At 34.3% G+C, this 16,851-nt stretch overlaps 1 protein-coding gene across 3 annotated transcripts in view; it reads right to left on the bottom strand.

Moving 5' to 3' along the window:
* The window catches only part of SDCCAG8 (serologically defined colon cancer antigen 8), a 104,875-nt gene that overhangs the window by 73,492 nt on the left and 14,532 nt on the right, over positions 1-16,851 (bottom strand). For all 3 annotated transcript variants that reach the window (XM_030946129.1, XM_030946127.1, XM_030946128.1), the window contains exons 8-12: positions 16,240-16,428; positions 14,054-14,192; positions 11,303-11,455; positions 8,816-8,950; positions 6,165-6,281 (exon numbers count right to left, since the gene is read on the bottom strand). In XM_030946129.1, the coding sequence (XP_030801989.1) occupies positions 6,165-6,281; positions 8,816-8,950; positions 11,303-11,455; positions 14,054-14,192; positions 16,240-16,428 (733 nt within the window). The remainder of the gene's footprint in view (positions 1-6,164; positions 6,282-8,815; positions 8,951-11,302; positions 11,456-14,053; positions 14,193-16,239; positions 16,429-16,851) is intronic.

The following is a 16,851-nucleotide window of genomic DNA, read 5'->3' as shown; positions in this document are numbered from 1 at the left end:
TGTGACCCCTTTGCCCCTTGTACTGCAAAGTGTGATGGCACCTGGCAGTACCACACACCTTGTGTGCTCCACGAAAAGGCACAGCCTCAAGACAAGAGCCATCACCTTAGTAAAGGCCATCAGCCACAAACTCTCTGCTTCCAAACGGATGGAGAATTAACAGAGACAGGAGCCTGCAGTTTCCTAGGAAGAGCAGGGGTGCTGGAGGAACTTTACGGGAATAGCATGGAGAGTGGATGAGTTTAGGGGAACACACTTTAAATCCCACTGAAGCGAACTTGTTACCTGTGGTTCCTAGCTGGGGAAAGAAAAAAAAATGTGTTGCAAAGTATAGATTTATAAGTACACACACAGAGTTTTTAAATTAAGAAATAATCTTTAAGGTTTGTTCTTGTGCAAGCTCTTGAAGAGCAACATGGTTCCTGTGGATAAATACCCTGGGAAATGACAAGAGTGAATGGCTGAAACATATTATACAAGGATTTTACTGCATCATTTCCATGAAAATATTTGCTTTTAATTTGCCAAAATATCTGACCTGCAATACTATTTCAGGAACAAAACTTCCAATCCCATAGAGATTACTACAGTCACATTTTAACAGAGAACATTGCTGTACTACAGATTAGCTCAGCAGCCACCAGCAGAGATAAGAAAGTGATTTTATTCGCAGTGGAACGAGATGATTTTTTTGTTAATGGATTGCACAGGTGGGAGATGGGGGACAATGAGGTAGTGCAAAAGATATGGTTCACTTGCTGATAAAAAATTCAGAAAAGGAAGGATGCATGTAGAAAGAAGGAAGGGGAAGATTACACCTACTTCATTATTGAAAAACAGGAAAGAACAAAACCTGTTCCTTTTATCCTTTCAGACACTATTTAAGACTACTGATGTGAGATTGGTTCTTATTTCCTGGACAGCATTAAAGGTATAGCTGAAAAGAAAACCTATGCAATAACAACTGACAAGTAATAGGGACTTTTACTCTTCTGATTGTTGACACAATGACTATTGATAAAGCAACCATATTTTCTAGTCAGAGAAGAAGAAAAAAAACCCAAGAGAAACCAAGTATTTATTTAAGTATATAAACCCAATATATCAAGAGATGTGCAATTATTTTCTTACTTTGAATAATTTTTAATGTGCATAAACAATTTTCTCTTTCCATATACTGTGGAGTGACATCACCATAGATGACAGAACAGAGATCGAGGTTACATGGTCCAAACTACACCTATGAACAATAAAATCCTGATCCTGTGTTATTCCTCTTAGCAGGCTAGATGCTTAGGGGAAGCAGACCTGTACAGAAAATTAAGACAAGTGAGTAAAGAAAAGTCTACCACTGGGAATCCTAGTCCCAAGGATTTTTCTTAAGGAAATAGGTAGGATTTAATGAAGGCTGCTCATACCACTGATTCTTGAGGAATGGATGGCTGACAGAGAAAAGCTATGCCATAGCAGAGCAGCAGCAGCCATATAATAACTTTATATATATATTGCAAGATTGTAGGTCAATGTCTTCCTCAAAAATCTTGAAATGAGCTAGTAAATTCAGCTATAAAGAAAAGAACTAAGTTCCTCCTGAGCAGGCCAGAAAATTTGCAAGGCTTAAAGTACTGCCATTTTGCTCCTTATTTACTAATTTTCAAATTAATGCATTCAATGCCCAAAACACAAAATGATTAATTAGGAAGAGCTCAGTCACAGTAAAGGTTATCACATTTCCTTCATGCTTTCTTTTCCAAAAGCAATTTGGAAAGCTACTTTTAAGACCATTATACTCAAGGTCAGACCAGGTGAGAAAATTTCATGCTAAGAGTTTCAAGCCATCTTCTGAATTTTGAGGGTTTTCTCCCCTGCCAAATATTACTCAAGTATACATTTACTGATTTAATAGAATTTCTTTTCAAAACAGAATTTCCAGAGCATCTTTATAACTAATGAGAAAACAGAATATCAGATATAGACTGTTACAAGAATACACATAACACACAATCCTAACCCATCTTCATCAGTTATTAAAACTTGCAAGTTTCAAACATCTGGTGATATGCTGAATGTCACAGCTGTTGAAAACTCTAGTATTTTAAAGCCTGAGCCATGAAAGCTTGATATCTGTTTGTAAAAAGACATTTCAGTGAACCAGGGTCTTTAGAAGGTGTTACTGGTCTTGCTTTGGATACTCTGACGCATTTCCAGGATATATACCTAAATTCTTGGCCTGAACTATTTTTGATGAAGACAGAGTCAGTAATCTCTCCTCTTATAGCATCTAAATTAGGTTACTATAAATCATGGATTTATGACAAATGAGATAAACATTCCCAAAATACCCTTTGGCAAAGTGCTTTTGGACTGCAATTTTGCCAGATTTTTATTTGTCTGCAAAATTGTCAGTCTATAATGTACAGAGACATCATTTAGGTTCTGTCATACTGCACAAAAATACTTTGGTGTGTAGCTCTTCCTATTTGTATAGGTTATGCATGTCAGTGAATCTTGACTTTTTTTAATTTGGATTTATAAACTGCAATGCAGGCAACTCTTAAAAATCTGTGGGTTTTAGTACAGTGTTTCTGGAGCTTTTAATTTTGTCACCTACAAGATAGGCAACAGAATTCTGTAATCCCCCTTCAAACTATATCTGCCCAAATTTAAAGACTATTTTACAGGTTAAGATTACTAGCTTGGATTTATTTCTACACAAAGTATTTATCTGATTCCACAAAACATGATAAAACAAAATTGAAGAGCTGCAGTTATTTTCTGGAGTTGAATTTAACATGTCCTATTACTTTACTGCGAGGACACCACAACTCCCAGTGGTGCCATGCTACTGGTAAGAACTATCTAATAAGGAGGATGCTCAAATTGGCTTGGACTGCAAAATTCAATATTAAAAACTGTTTTCACTTCTACATGCTGAAGCTTGCAAGATTTTAAGCCAAATATAAATTGTTTCAGACAAACAGAAAGCAAATTATTAAAAATGAACTTCATTTTTATAAGGCAGAGCAGAAAAGAGCAAGTGATGTTAATCTGAGGAACAATTTCATAGCGTGTCAGAAGTATGATTTCTATTAGAAATGCATAAATTATGCCATGCAGTGCTTACAAATTAACAAAAAAAGTATTATAAAAGTGAAACCCTGCTGTGTCAAATATGCCACACAATTTTTGTTCTAATAACAGCAATTTAGGTTAGGGCGTGACTCTTCTCTGATATAGCTGTGCTAGTACAACCCCTAGTGTGGACACAGTTTACTGCCATGAAGGCATTATATTCATATAATCTATAAAGCTTGTTCCTAAGCAGTAAAAGTATTAAGTAATGCGCTGTTATTTCAGCACAGCTACATCCACAATGAGAGGGCTGGCTGAGAGAGAAAAAGAGAGGGCAGTAGGTTATGCTGCTTTACAACATATCGGGCCAGATGAACAGATGTGGGTTTTGTGTAGAGAAACTGTGTGGTACAAGTCTTTCCCCCCACCTCCCTCCATAATCCTGATGTTAATCAGGATTATGATGGATGATATTACAAAACAGTTATTCAATTTAAATAGTAACATTGCTTGTTGCTTCTTAATAATTAAGAAATATTCATGTAAAATGCTAATAAGAGAGTTATTACAGAAACTGACATGTAGCCATTAGTCCTAACCAAACAATAAATGCAGGGGAAAATATATTAGGGTAAAAGGGAGGAAGACCAAAGATATATACTCTCTTTAGATTTCCTAAATGATAAGTTCAATTTTGAATAAGATTTATAAATACCAGCATACGATAAATACCAATCTATATTTGCTTGACATACAGATATATGCATCTGGTGATCCTAAATTGTACATGTGGAGCTTTCTGCCTATTCTGACACACCTGAATAATTTTAATCAGTTTTTAAAAGTCACTCCACATAAACTAAAAAATATCTTCAAAACTGAAATTTATCCACAGCACAATTAATAATACAATTATATCTCAAGAAACAGTAAACTTGCTCTGAATATATTAAAAGGCAATCCAAAACAAGATGCCTTGTTTTTAAAAGAGAAAAAAATCCATCATTTAATACAGAATAGTATGAAAATACCCCTACATTATTGTCTCTCTACTTAAAAAAAAAATATGTATTTATTATGAACAGATGGTGGCCAAGGAAGGTATCAGCTCTGTCTCTTAGCCAGAAGGTCAGGTCATGGCTGAGAGACCAAAGAACAATTAATATTTGCTATTCAGTGCCACATAAGATAAAACATTTCAGGTTTTCTTTAAATACAAAGACAGATGCGATTGAACTGTTTTTATTTTTTTTAACAAAATAATTTGCAATAACTTATTAACATTTGTTAAAATTTGATTTAAAAATCCCCAGCCAACAGGCAACAACAGAACAAGGCACTCTAACACTCTTCTTGGGCTGCCTTTAACACGTTAAATAATCCTAGGACCTATACAGAACTTTTTGGGTTACTGGAGCCACAGCTATAAAATAGCTGCTAAATACTGAGTCTGAGAATTACAAAATTGTTTGTTTTCCTTTTTTTGAGGAACCAACAATCATATTTGAACAACACAATAGCATAATTACTGAGTATCTAATCTTGATCTAATTGTCTAATAATTCTTGCTGATAGGAACTCTCCCTCACATAATTTCACTTTATATCAAATTATAAATCACTACATTTCAGTGTATTCAGCTCCACACTGATTAAAATACCAGTATGTCATCACATGAGGTTAAAATATTTTGTTAAATTTTGTAATTTGTTCAAAAGGCAATCCTCAAGTAAGTTGGAGACCAGGATTTAAAATCCAAGATACTTCTTCAAGTATCTTATTAAAGACATCCTGTTTTATTTGTATGCCAAGATTATGCCAACTCTTTTATCTGTGATATCTGTCAAGACACAGACGACAAGTCTGTTTTTTGTTTTTCAGGGTCCCTAGGCCTAAAGGATGCAGGAGTGAAAAAAAAGCAAACCTTGAAAAAAAGAACACAACACTTTAAGACCTCTCTTCTTCTGCGCTGTATCATTTTCTATACATGGTTGAAGGGTTATTTCACCTAATAAGCTCCTCCTTTGGATTTTACATATATTTTCATTATAACTTGAATTAATATTGCTTCCAGACTAAGCTTGTACTATTAAGTTAATAAACTTACTGTCCTACATGCAGCTTTTGAGGAATTGGTAATTAAAAATTTAATTTTTTAAATATTTCATTTTACCCCTACATATATTCTTATACAGGGAATGATCTGTTCAGTTATTTAAAAGAAAAAGAATGGTTCAAAATGTGTTGGCTAGGCTGCTCAAATAAAAAAAGGCATATTAAAAAAATCATCCTCATGTGCATCTTATATATCTGTGTATTCAGGAGACTCTTATGTGCAAATCAAAACTTAAGAAGGAATACTCAAAGTTTGAAGTCCTAGAGAAAAATGGATAGAATCTCAAGAAAAAGGGCACTTCAAAAGACAGATTACACCTGTTCAAGCTGTTTGCCAAGTATAATCTTTCCTACTGCATGGGATGTTTTCTTACAGACAACCTGTAAGGCATATACTGGTTTTTGTATTAATATAAATCCCAGTTTTAGATAAGCAACAGTTAATGCCAAGTGGATTTTTTCTATTGTTATTTTTTTCTAGAAGGCTACTTTTGTTTTGGATTTGTCTTTTTAAACTTTCCTATGAATCCCAGCATTCAGTAACATTGACTCTTTAAAGAAATTGGAAGATAAATGATTTTCATTTTTAGCATAATTAGGTTATGCTTAGAGCCTTTAATGTTCTGTTAGGCTGCATGTATAGGTAATTATGTGTGGATTTATTTGTGAGAAAAAGTGTATAAACACATGTATACATTACATAGAATTTAAGTAGCTGGTATGAATAATATGATAGAGTAATTCTATATGAAATCATGGAATGAGTGATGCGCAAAACTGAACATACCAGGGCTGAAAACAAGATTAAGATAACCAAGAGGTATTTATTTAGCAGTAAAAGCTGGCTTTTTGCCATCAATTTAAACCATTTAACAGTAATAAATGACCACTATTAGAAAAATGAATCATTCCAGCTTCTGAAAAAACCCTACTTAGGCAACTAATAACTGCAAAGTTATAGCAGTATTATCTCTTACCTGGTCCTTAATTTCAAGCTCCCTTATAGTTTTTGTTCTGTACTCTCTGAGCTCCTTTTCTGCCTCATCCTTCTTCATTTTGGTTTGATTCAACTGATAGCGCATTTCTCCACACACCTGTTAGATTACACAGACAACATGATCTGTTAGCTTGAAGAATCCATAGCCCAGGGTTTGCAATTAGATCTTTTGGTGCCCTCTACAGGTCATTGAAATGCAACATATTTTTAATTTACAGATATTTTAGGTCTACAAATGGTAAATGTTTTTACATAGAAAGGGGGTATCTGAATTCTATATATAGGCACTAACTTTGACATATGCACTACCTTCTAGATTCAAATATATTTGGATCAAGATTTTGCTAAGTATAAATGCTTATGTTATAAATATCTATCTCTACAGTTAAATGACAGTTGCTAGTTTTATACTGTTCTCTCATTCTCTGTAAAATCCCAAGAAAGTCTATGTCAACACTTTCAAAACCTAGAAGTAAAGCATCTATCACACTCCTAATTAAAGGTGCATTTTAACTTGCCAATTTTACACCGTTGAGAAAGAAATTGTTTAAATGTTAACACAATAATTTTCAAAGTTTGATCAGAGCATTACAAACTTACTGCAAACTGGAGATCAATTATTTTAAAAAAAGTCTAATTTAAATGGATACATGGTCCAGAAGAAATGGATCAAAGCAACATTTCAGGAAATCACTTCTACACAGGACAATTATTCTCTGCTGTTGGAGTGTTTGTTATATTACCCCCTCAATCTTTTCCATCTGGGATCAACTTCAGAGGAAATGTGAAGGGGGCAAGAGAAAGTGAAAGAAATAAAAAAAACCAAAACAAAACCAGAAGATCACTAATCCCTTTCACATAACTTTACTGCTGTGCAAGATTGTTATTCTTCCAGTTTTCAATTGAAGCTGTCCCCTTTTTGTTCTTACCCTGTGCCATCACCTCCAATTTGTGCCTGTTCATTTCACCTTAATTAACCAACCAAATACATGCACATTCCTTAGTGAGAATGCAAATGTGTTTTCTCATAGCTCCTCTTAGTCAACTTTCTTTCCAACTCACTCTACTTTCCTGCCTTGCTTATATTCTCTCAGCACTTGCTCCTTAAATGTACACCCTTTTAATTTGCTGGTACAATCCTCTGTGCTTCTCAAAAACATTCTCACATATTCTATAATCCAAATTAATTTATGTTTTTCAGTCTTATACCTCTTCTCATTTTCACTTTTTTTTTTCTCCTTAAAAAAAAGTAGGGAAAATGTAAATATGGATACCGCAATGAAATCAGTCTAGGAAAAAACTAAACCAACTGTCATAACTTTCAACAAGTAGCATCACTTATAAATTCAAAGGACAACTTGTGAATTTAGCCATTTCAAATAAACCAAAGCAGCAAATGCTCTGAAGAACAGCAAAGTTCTAAAGCATTTTTTAAACACTAAAATATTATATGCAAGTAAAAAAAATCTTGAGATGCAGCTGCAGAGCTTGCATAGCTTGCTGGATTTCTACCTCCTCCTTCCTTTATCTGAAGGATGTAACAAATGCAATATGTCACTTCCTCCAAATGAAATTTAAAAATACAGCAAGCCTCGCTTTCAGCTCCTCCACATGCTGTACAAAGGGAATAACACAGAAGAATCGGCAGATGGTGCTGTCCTAATAATGGATTTTTCAGTCTCCTCAAGAATGAAGGAAATAATAGATCCTCACTCCATATTTTCTTTCCCTGACTTCTGGTGCATGAAGAAAAACAATATTTTGGATAAAACTCGAAACTAAAGTGTTCTTATTTGCTGTTTTTAATAATGGCAAACTGAGTCTGGAAACAAGGAGTCAGATTCACAAGCAAAGATGTCACGTGGCCAATGAAAATGTCAGGGTGATGCACACAGTCCTGTCAGCTCAGTGGTTGGGAGGTTCCTCCAGGATTTTCAAGACTTCTCAGTTTAGTACAGGGACACAAATGAAGTTTTCCAATCTCTCAGGACGGTGCAATTAATAGACTATTGCAAGGTGACCACCTGTTCAACTTTGTATTAACATGAACTGAAGCAGGGACTAGAACCACAGTATCATCTCCAGAGAGGTAACTTCAAATTGATAGGGTACAAAATTGTTCTTTTCAGACCTATGAATATTTGTACCTACTGCCTATTTCACCACCTCCTCATCCCTGTAAGTGGTGTAAGTGATTTGTGAACCCAGCTTGAGAGACCAAAAGTGTATTCCAGAATTGGTAGATCAAACCATTCTGACATTTTTAATATACTCATTTGTCTTACAGTTAAAATAAAAATAAAGTTTCTAGTAAGTTGGGGTGACTTTTTGCTGTGAATTTTCTGCAATACTTTTGCCTCTTTCTATCAGCCAGGGCAGCAGGGAAGACAGGAACTGTTGAAAACCTTTCCTGAAATCTCTAGAGGCACAAAAAAGAAATTGCTCCTCAAATCCTCGCAGTTAACAACTGGGGAGGTAGGACGAGCCCTAGGATGATTGGTAAGGAATACAGACATTTCAAGAGGCTGTAATAAGTTGGGGTTTTTTTGTTTCTCATGTTATGACCCCCATTAAGGCTCTAACTGATGATAAAGAAAAGCAAGTTCAATGCTCCTTTATAAATGTGCTTACCTTATTCATCTCCATTTCATGAGATGCTAGCTGGCACTGTGATTCTTCTAACTGGCTAGCTAGACAATTCTTTTCCCTTGTAATTCTCTCTATTTGAGCCTCCAAAACAGCCACATCCTTAGACAAAGCTGTCACCTGAAAAAGTCCAAGAACACTGTAATGATGCAATTTGACCAACCACAGAGCAAACTCTTGTGGAACTTTCTCCTCAAAAGCAACTGTATGTAGACAAAATACATAAAACAATAACATTAAAAAACTGTAATAAAAAAATCAAGCATGTACAATAAAAATTTATCCTATATTATTAATAATATAACAGAATATGTCTACATTATTTTATCAATGGGTTCACTATTTTTAATTTATTTAACATGCAGTAGTTTATTTGAAACTTTTCATCAACTGCACCAGTCTCCAGGACTTGTTAATATGGACAAGGTGTAAGAAGCAGCTGGCTACGTTGGTTTTGCAGTGTAACAGTACTACTTAACACCTTCTTATCCATCCTTATGTAGATTGATTCAAACCAAATCATGTTCCCCTAGCTAAAGAAAACTGTTGTTGCAAGCACAGATCTTAAATTAATTTTCAAGTTCAGAAAATATTTCAACACTATAGATCAAAGCATACTGTTCTGAAAAACTCATATAGAATTAGTATATTAAAAATTCTAATGTATTTCAGATGAAATTTTGCTGGATGATTAAAAAATATACCAATAAAACAGAGACAGTGAACCTTCAGCTGTTTAGCCCTGAAGCCTACTAATATAAGTGGAAATAATGGTGCCTGACAGTTCTAGGTTAACTTTCAGAAATTCAAAGCCAAACCTAGTGGATTATATATTCATAACTATTTTTCACTCCTTATACATCCACCTGATTTATCTATCATGCCAATTCTCCCCTTCAAACAAACCACTTCATAAAGTAAGCAATAAAATATTGAGATGAAACTTGACTTGATCCACAGTATACCACTTCTACCACCTCATAATCCTAAAACATAAAAGTACGTAATCATATGTAGGTGTAAATCATAGATCATAATTTTCTGCAAAGTCATCCCATCTCTTTAATTACCAGGTATGACATCACCATAGTGTCATGACAGGTTGTTTAATGTATGTGCAGGATTTATTAAAAAAAAAGTGCATAACTACTTAAAGTGGGAATTGGTTCCAGTAAAACACATTTCAGTGGGTGATGAAATACAAACTAATGTGATGTCATGGAGTGAAGTATTCTACCAAAAAAAGTATTAAATGCTTGTCTAATAGGCTGTATTTTGGAGTGAATACACAGCATTAAATCAACTCTGTAACAAAACAACTAACTTCATAAAAAGGATAACTTCTAATAGATAGCAAGAAGTCAAACAAGGAATTGCTTAATAATGTCTCCAGCGGAAGATTATTTTTTTAATTTCAGTTTCCCTGGCAACAGATCACTGGTGATCAGTTCATGTACTTAAAGATCACTTAGTCCCTATCACTGTGCTTAATATCTGTTTTGGTATCTGGAATTGGAGTCACAGAAGGTTTTTTATACACAGTTAAATGGTTTCTTTTGCTCAGTTTGTGCTCTCCAAATTTTTAGAAATAATATATACAACTTATAAAAGAGTCCCAAACAATAAGAAAAAGTGTTCAATCAGGAGAGAAATTGACTTTGTTGTTTTCAAACCTTCACCATAAATAGTTGAAGATGTTGCAGATCAAACAAGCGTGAAAACCGCTAATTCATGAAGTATTTGTCTCTCTACATTTCTTCCCATTTTAATCCCCTTAGAAATGCCTCCTCTATCACAGGCTTACTGTTGTTAGCTTGAGCTTTCCTCTGTAGACTCCATTGGGCAGAAAACCCTCATGTTTTATACTCAAATTACAGCAGCATCTAGAAGCCTAAAACAAGGTTATCAAGACTATCACGATGGTCGTGGCATAAACGATGAGACAGATTCTGTCTCAGGGAGTTTATAAACATTACTAAGAGTGAGAAAAGAGATTCCAACACATTTCTGCAGGTGGGAAAACTAAACATATGATAAGATCACTTTGAAATTATGATATTGTAACATTAATGTATATATAAGATCAAAGTAGCAGAGAATCCTAAATTTGACATGTGCTAACTTCGGAATGCTTGCCATGGCAAACTAAATAATAATTTTTATAAAAAAGCTAGGTACAAACCTTGCATCACATATTACTTAACCCTTTCTTACTCTGACACAGTGCATTAAAAATATTATGCAAACTAAAATAAAGTGCATAACATCAACAACCTAGTATGTATCTAGTGACATAGCACAAAACCCAGTTATTCAAACTCAAAACATCGCTTATCTACCACTGCTTTAAAGAAATGGTAGAAGTGACTGAGCTCTCACACCCAAAACTAAAAATAAAAAACAAGTAAATGAAGTTTAAAGATGATAATACACTCATTGTAATACACAAACAGAGAAAGAACCAACCCATACCATCGTTGCCAAGTCCTCCCTTTCCTTCTTCATTTCCCGCCGCAGTGCTTCTTTTTCATCAGCCCTCTTATTTAGCTGGGCAGCCAACTCCTTTTCAAGATAATTCTTCTGCCGTTCCATCTCACTTTTCAGTTGTTCACAGTGGACTAGAGCCTAAAAAACCAAATTTACTTAAATGAAAGAAATCTAAAATTGTTAAACAAACATGGTATTAATTTAATAACCTCAACGAAACTAGTTTGCTATTAGAAATGTCTTTTTTTAATGCATTTTTAATGATGTTTATACATATCCTACTGTGTTAACATCTAGAATAGGACTAACAAATGAAAACAGATGTATATGTTTTTAGGTTTGTATGTATGTTTAACATGCCTTACTGTAACTGAGAAATTTAATTGCTTTTAGGAATAATGGCAAAGATGGAAGCATTTTTCTGTGTGTATTTTCCAAATAAGGAGCTGTTCTTCTAAAATTATGATTACTCGCCTCACATTTAAAATTTGAAATTCCAGAATGCACATCACTAAAATCAGCCTCCAGTATTTGACTCCTTACAAATACAGTGCTTACTGTCTAACTAAAGAACTGAAGGAAAAATTAATAAAATATATGAATGTATGCACTTCCACTTAAGTCTTCTCCTGAACTGAATTACTGAGTGCTAAGAAACCTGAAAGCAGTCAGTAAAGATACAAAAAGAAGTTTGACAAATAATTTCAGGTTTGTCAAAAATTAATTCTACTAAATGCCTCATAAAGTACTGCTTAATTTCAGATGCTAAAACACAGGGTTATAGATGGGTTTTCTATCAAAAAAGAAGAAATCTAAGTTCAAGAACATTCTCAAAACACTGTCTTCACAATCTTCGAAAAATGCTGGGGGAAAAAAGAAGATATTTATCTATTTATGCTGCTGTATCTCTGCCAACGTGTAGAATTTGTGCGTTATGTCAGTTTAAATGAGAAATACACTACTCCATTACAAGTAAATCCGAGTATTCAAAGTACCCTGAAGGGAGCTTTGCTAGCCTATGAGTAAACTAGATTTAATTTCAACATTCCACTGATTTCTAGCATATTCTGATTCAAGGAAGCTAGAGTATTCTCCCTTTAGGAATTCTAACTTATTACCCTTTATTTTCAAATTAATTTTTCTTAACTGCTTATTTTTCTTTCACTCAAAGCCAATCCCCTGTGTTCATTTTTTTTAGCTCTGGACTGTTCATGAGTGGAGCAAGTTAAACCATGAGTTTTAGAGAATGCTCTAACAGTTTCCATTAGTTTTATGGCAATTCTGTGGGATCCTCTTCAGGCGAGAGAATCCCTCTGTTATGGCATTGAATCCTTTTCTGTAGGAAAGAATCATCAACTTCAGCAAACAATTGCCTGCATAAAACTGCTGCAGCTTGGTAGACATCTAAACCAATGCACTCTAGAAGAAAGCAGTTGCATTAGTTGCCTTTCAAGAAGAAATGTGTATTTTGTTAGCTCCACTGTTCTGACTACACAATGAGCAGTTCAAACAATTATTCTTTTATGACATTTGTGTCAAAAATATATTCCTGATGTTGCTTCAACTATGTGAACTTAAACAAAACATATCTCCTTCCTGCTCTATGCAATAAGCAAGAGGCCAAAAACTACAGAGACAACCAAAAGACAAGAAGAAATGCTGGTTTTAAATGATAAGCACCTGAGGTTAAACTTTGGACAACAGGCTGATGAAATTGCAATTATAGTATTTAAAAGTTTGATGTGTTAATTCTCACTTTTATTACGTGGACTTTTCTATGGGATTCCATGCTAGTTATCAAGAAAAACAGCACTTAAGAGTAGAATAGGACAGAGGAAAAAAAGGATGATTTGTACTTACCAAGAGGTATACCACTACTTGTAAAAAGGCAAAATTAATGCAGTATAAGTAATTTTTGTTCCTGTTCTTTCATATTAAAACAGTTTGGGGCATGAAAAAACCCCAGACTACTATTCAGCCTTGAAGACAAACTGGCAGGACTTCACACAACCCTACAAGCACCCACTCTTCTCTTACAACACTGGATAAATAACACCATTTTATCAATAGAAAAATTATATCAATCTTGTTTGCATTCAATTACGAAAACCAAACCAAAGAACCTTCTCTCAATTCCACAGTAATTCACTAATAGTACAGTAGATGTCACTAACTATCAAGGAAATAATTTAGGTGAATATAGGTTGATTGTGTACAGGGATAACACAAGCATTAGATCAAAACTGGTTTTATCACTATTATTTACCTAACACCAGAAGCTTAGACAAGCTTAGCATTAGACAAGAATTCTCATCTTCAAAGAGCTCTGACAGTCAATCAGTTCTTCCACTGGTCTTCTCTGAGGCAAAAAAGAACTGTTTGTAAACATTTTAACTATTCTTTCCAGAGTAGGCCAGAAGTGTGATGTCAGAATTATCCTCTTACATATCATGAACATCTTTGAAAATTCTACAACTCAATTTATATCACCTAGCTGTGAAAGTACATCAATTAAAAAATGCAGCACTCCTCACAGTATTGATGAGAATTTAGGCACTTGAATACAGAATTCATATTACTGCTCAGAAACTGTCACGTGGTACAGTTGTTTTAAATCTGCATTATATTAAAATATGACAAATGTCTTATGCATGTATTCTCTCATTAGCATGAAAACTAATTAATATTTGCATTAGATTGGAACACTAAAAAGCTCTAATCTCGTGATGGATTTACCTTTGTTTTTTCAAAATTGGCCTCTTCTGCCATTTGCACAGCATGTTCAACTTGCTTACAAGCATTAGATTCTCTTTGCTGCATCTCTTTTATGCTTTGTCTCACTGAAACAAGTGCATCCATCAAGTCATCTCTTTCTCTGCATATTAAAAAAAACCAAACAACCAACTCAGATACTTCTATTTCTTTTTGTAAGACAAAAAACCCCAAACAACAGGTATACCAAATATAAAATACATACAGATAAAAGACTTAAGGAAAGTGGTAAGCAAAGCGAGACTAAAACTCATGAGTGAAAGACAGCATATTGCAACCTTGGCAGATACTGAAAATATCATTTGCTTGACAACCAGTCTTTCATTTTAAAAGGATGGACCATTAGAGAAACTGCCAGTAGACAGCAGATCTCCAATCATTAATGTATGGAACCTGAGAACATTCTGTTGATGTAAAAAAATGGGGATCCATGCAAATATTTAAAAAAAGGCAATATGGAATTACACTTTCATTACATGTAAAAGAGGGAAAAAATAATAAAAAGGAAGGGTTAGGTTCAACAAGTAATCTCAAAGTATATCAAATGACAATCTAAATCCATTTGCTGCAAACTGGAACTAAGCTAAACAGTAGGACACCTGGATTCTACAACTCTTCACTAAAACACTAAAATCGGTACTAAAGGGTAAAGCAGAGTTGGTAAAACTGTAATACTTAACCTCGCCTTTTCACTATTTTGATATGTTAAAAGTTTTTAAATTAAGTTTTGTCTGTTGTCTGTGGTTTAGGTGCAGCTCAAGATTCTGACTGAAAACTGTTGTGTTGTTCTTAATGTTGTGTAAAATGGTAACACATTTCTTTGCATTTGCCAGGGACCTAGCAGTCATACATTGAAGTTTCATTTCATTTTTCAATTGGACAAAGTTCCTTTGAAAATTCCTGCTGAAATACTCTTGTTTTTAATAAACTGCACCACAAGTAGAGGTAGCTTTTAGATTTTTTTTAAACCTCCAAATGAAATAATGTTTTAAGATAGATAAAGATGTCAGTTCAAATTTTTTATTTCAAGCTCACCATAAGAGGACAAGAATGTACTGATTTACAGTTTGTTCATATTTTCCAACATCTGTGACAAATACTTTTGTTACAAAAGTAGATTTTGAAACATGAATTCTCAGCAATAGAGATTTGCCAGAAAATTTTTGGACTTGCTAATAGAAAAAAATACATAAATCCTGTCAATAACCATCTAGTGCAGAGGGACAGTGCCCGCTTGACCGAGTACATATATGTTCTATGCCCCTTCAGTCTCCCTGCTTCTAACTGACCCACTATTCCATCTCAGGCTCATTCTAATATTTCAGAAATTCTAAGAAGCTTCAGATATCTGGCAATAAATAGATGGCTGTTTAACAAACTTTGAGAAAGTTGCAGTATCCTATCATTATTACTAGCAAGTAGAGAGGGAGAGTTTTTTGGAAGATAAATTGACTGTCAGAATTCCTTAAGGAAAAGAATTTAATGTTGGGATCCCTGAATTACATATATCCAGCCTATATAGCTGTGATTAAAAAAATTAAATAAAAGCTATACTTTTTTTAAAAAAGGGTGCAACAAATAATTTCATTTATTTTTGTCCAATGGAACTTCTTTTCTCTGTCTTATTGTAGTCAGGGAGGAACTACTACAGGTGTTTGGTGAAGGAAATGCATCCTACCCCAAGCACACGACCTATTGTTGATGTACCTAAAAAGCTCCTCAGAGGTTAAAAGAATAAAGTGGAGCCAGAAAAAATTCCAACTACATAATTATAATGAACTGTTGCAAGAAATAATCAATCACAATCCACAATATTTGCACAATATTTGTGCTGACAGAGTGAAGGACTTTTTGTACAAAAAGTGCAGGAAACAGACTGTAAATTGTCTCATTATCTGGCCAGCCCAAGGTATCATAATTACATTATAAAACTAAAATTCTTTCCCACTTGAAATAAGTAGCAAAGCCATTGTGGATTTTGAAGTGGTTAGGACTTACATTCACTTATTTCAGCATTAGGACTCCTGCTTGGGAGTATATTGTTCCAGAAATGCACATCTCTCTATGAATGTAACCCAACACATTGAGACTTAAAAGGTTTAAGGCAAGCAGCTGTCCTTCCAACACAAATCCATACCCCCAGTACCTACCTTGTCAGCCTCTCGATGGTCTGCACGTGGACATTACAGTGAGTCTGTGCAAGAATGGCCTCGTGCTGGGCACAGTTCAGGCACAGACCACCAACCTGGCGAGAATTTCTGGCTGCAAACAGTGACTTCTGGTGTTTCAGCCTTCCTTCCAAATCTTTGCATGTCTTCTGAGATTCTGAAAGGTCTTTTCTAGAAAGAAGAAATTTGTGAAATTAGATATTTCTACAAGTCATATTCATATACAATATATAACTACAAATGCAACCTAAAAAGAGCTGTAAGAATCCCTGTAATGAACATTATTTTACACATTTTCAAGAGGCTGAGGAAGACTTTAATAGAGAAATAACAGTTGAACTGCCCAATCAAAACTATTAATAGACAAAATAATACTGTGTTGTTTCTTCCCCCATATTATCAGAAAATACTGAAGTTAAACAGAAATTTATTAGATGAAAAACCTGTAGGCTTACACTTTGTCTGAACAGAATATAATATTCATTATTAGAAAAAAAAAATCAGCTGTATAAATATTTCAATACTCTAATAATTTTCTGTTGCTTTTATTAATAATACCGCTAACTTCATATTTATTCTCTACTCCCTAGACAA

This window comes from Camarhynchus parvulus, chromosome 3 (assembly GCF_901933205.1).
Source record: "Camarhynchus parvulus chromosome 3, STF_HiC, whole genome shotgun sequence".
Lineage (NCBI taxonomy): Eukaryota > Metazoa > Chordata > Aves > Passeriformes > Thraupidae > Camarhynchus > Camarhynchus parvulus.
This window is presented reverse-complemented; position numbering and strand designations above follow the sequence as displayed.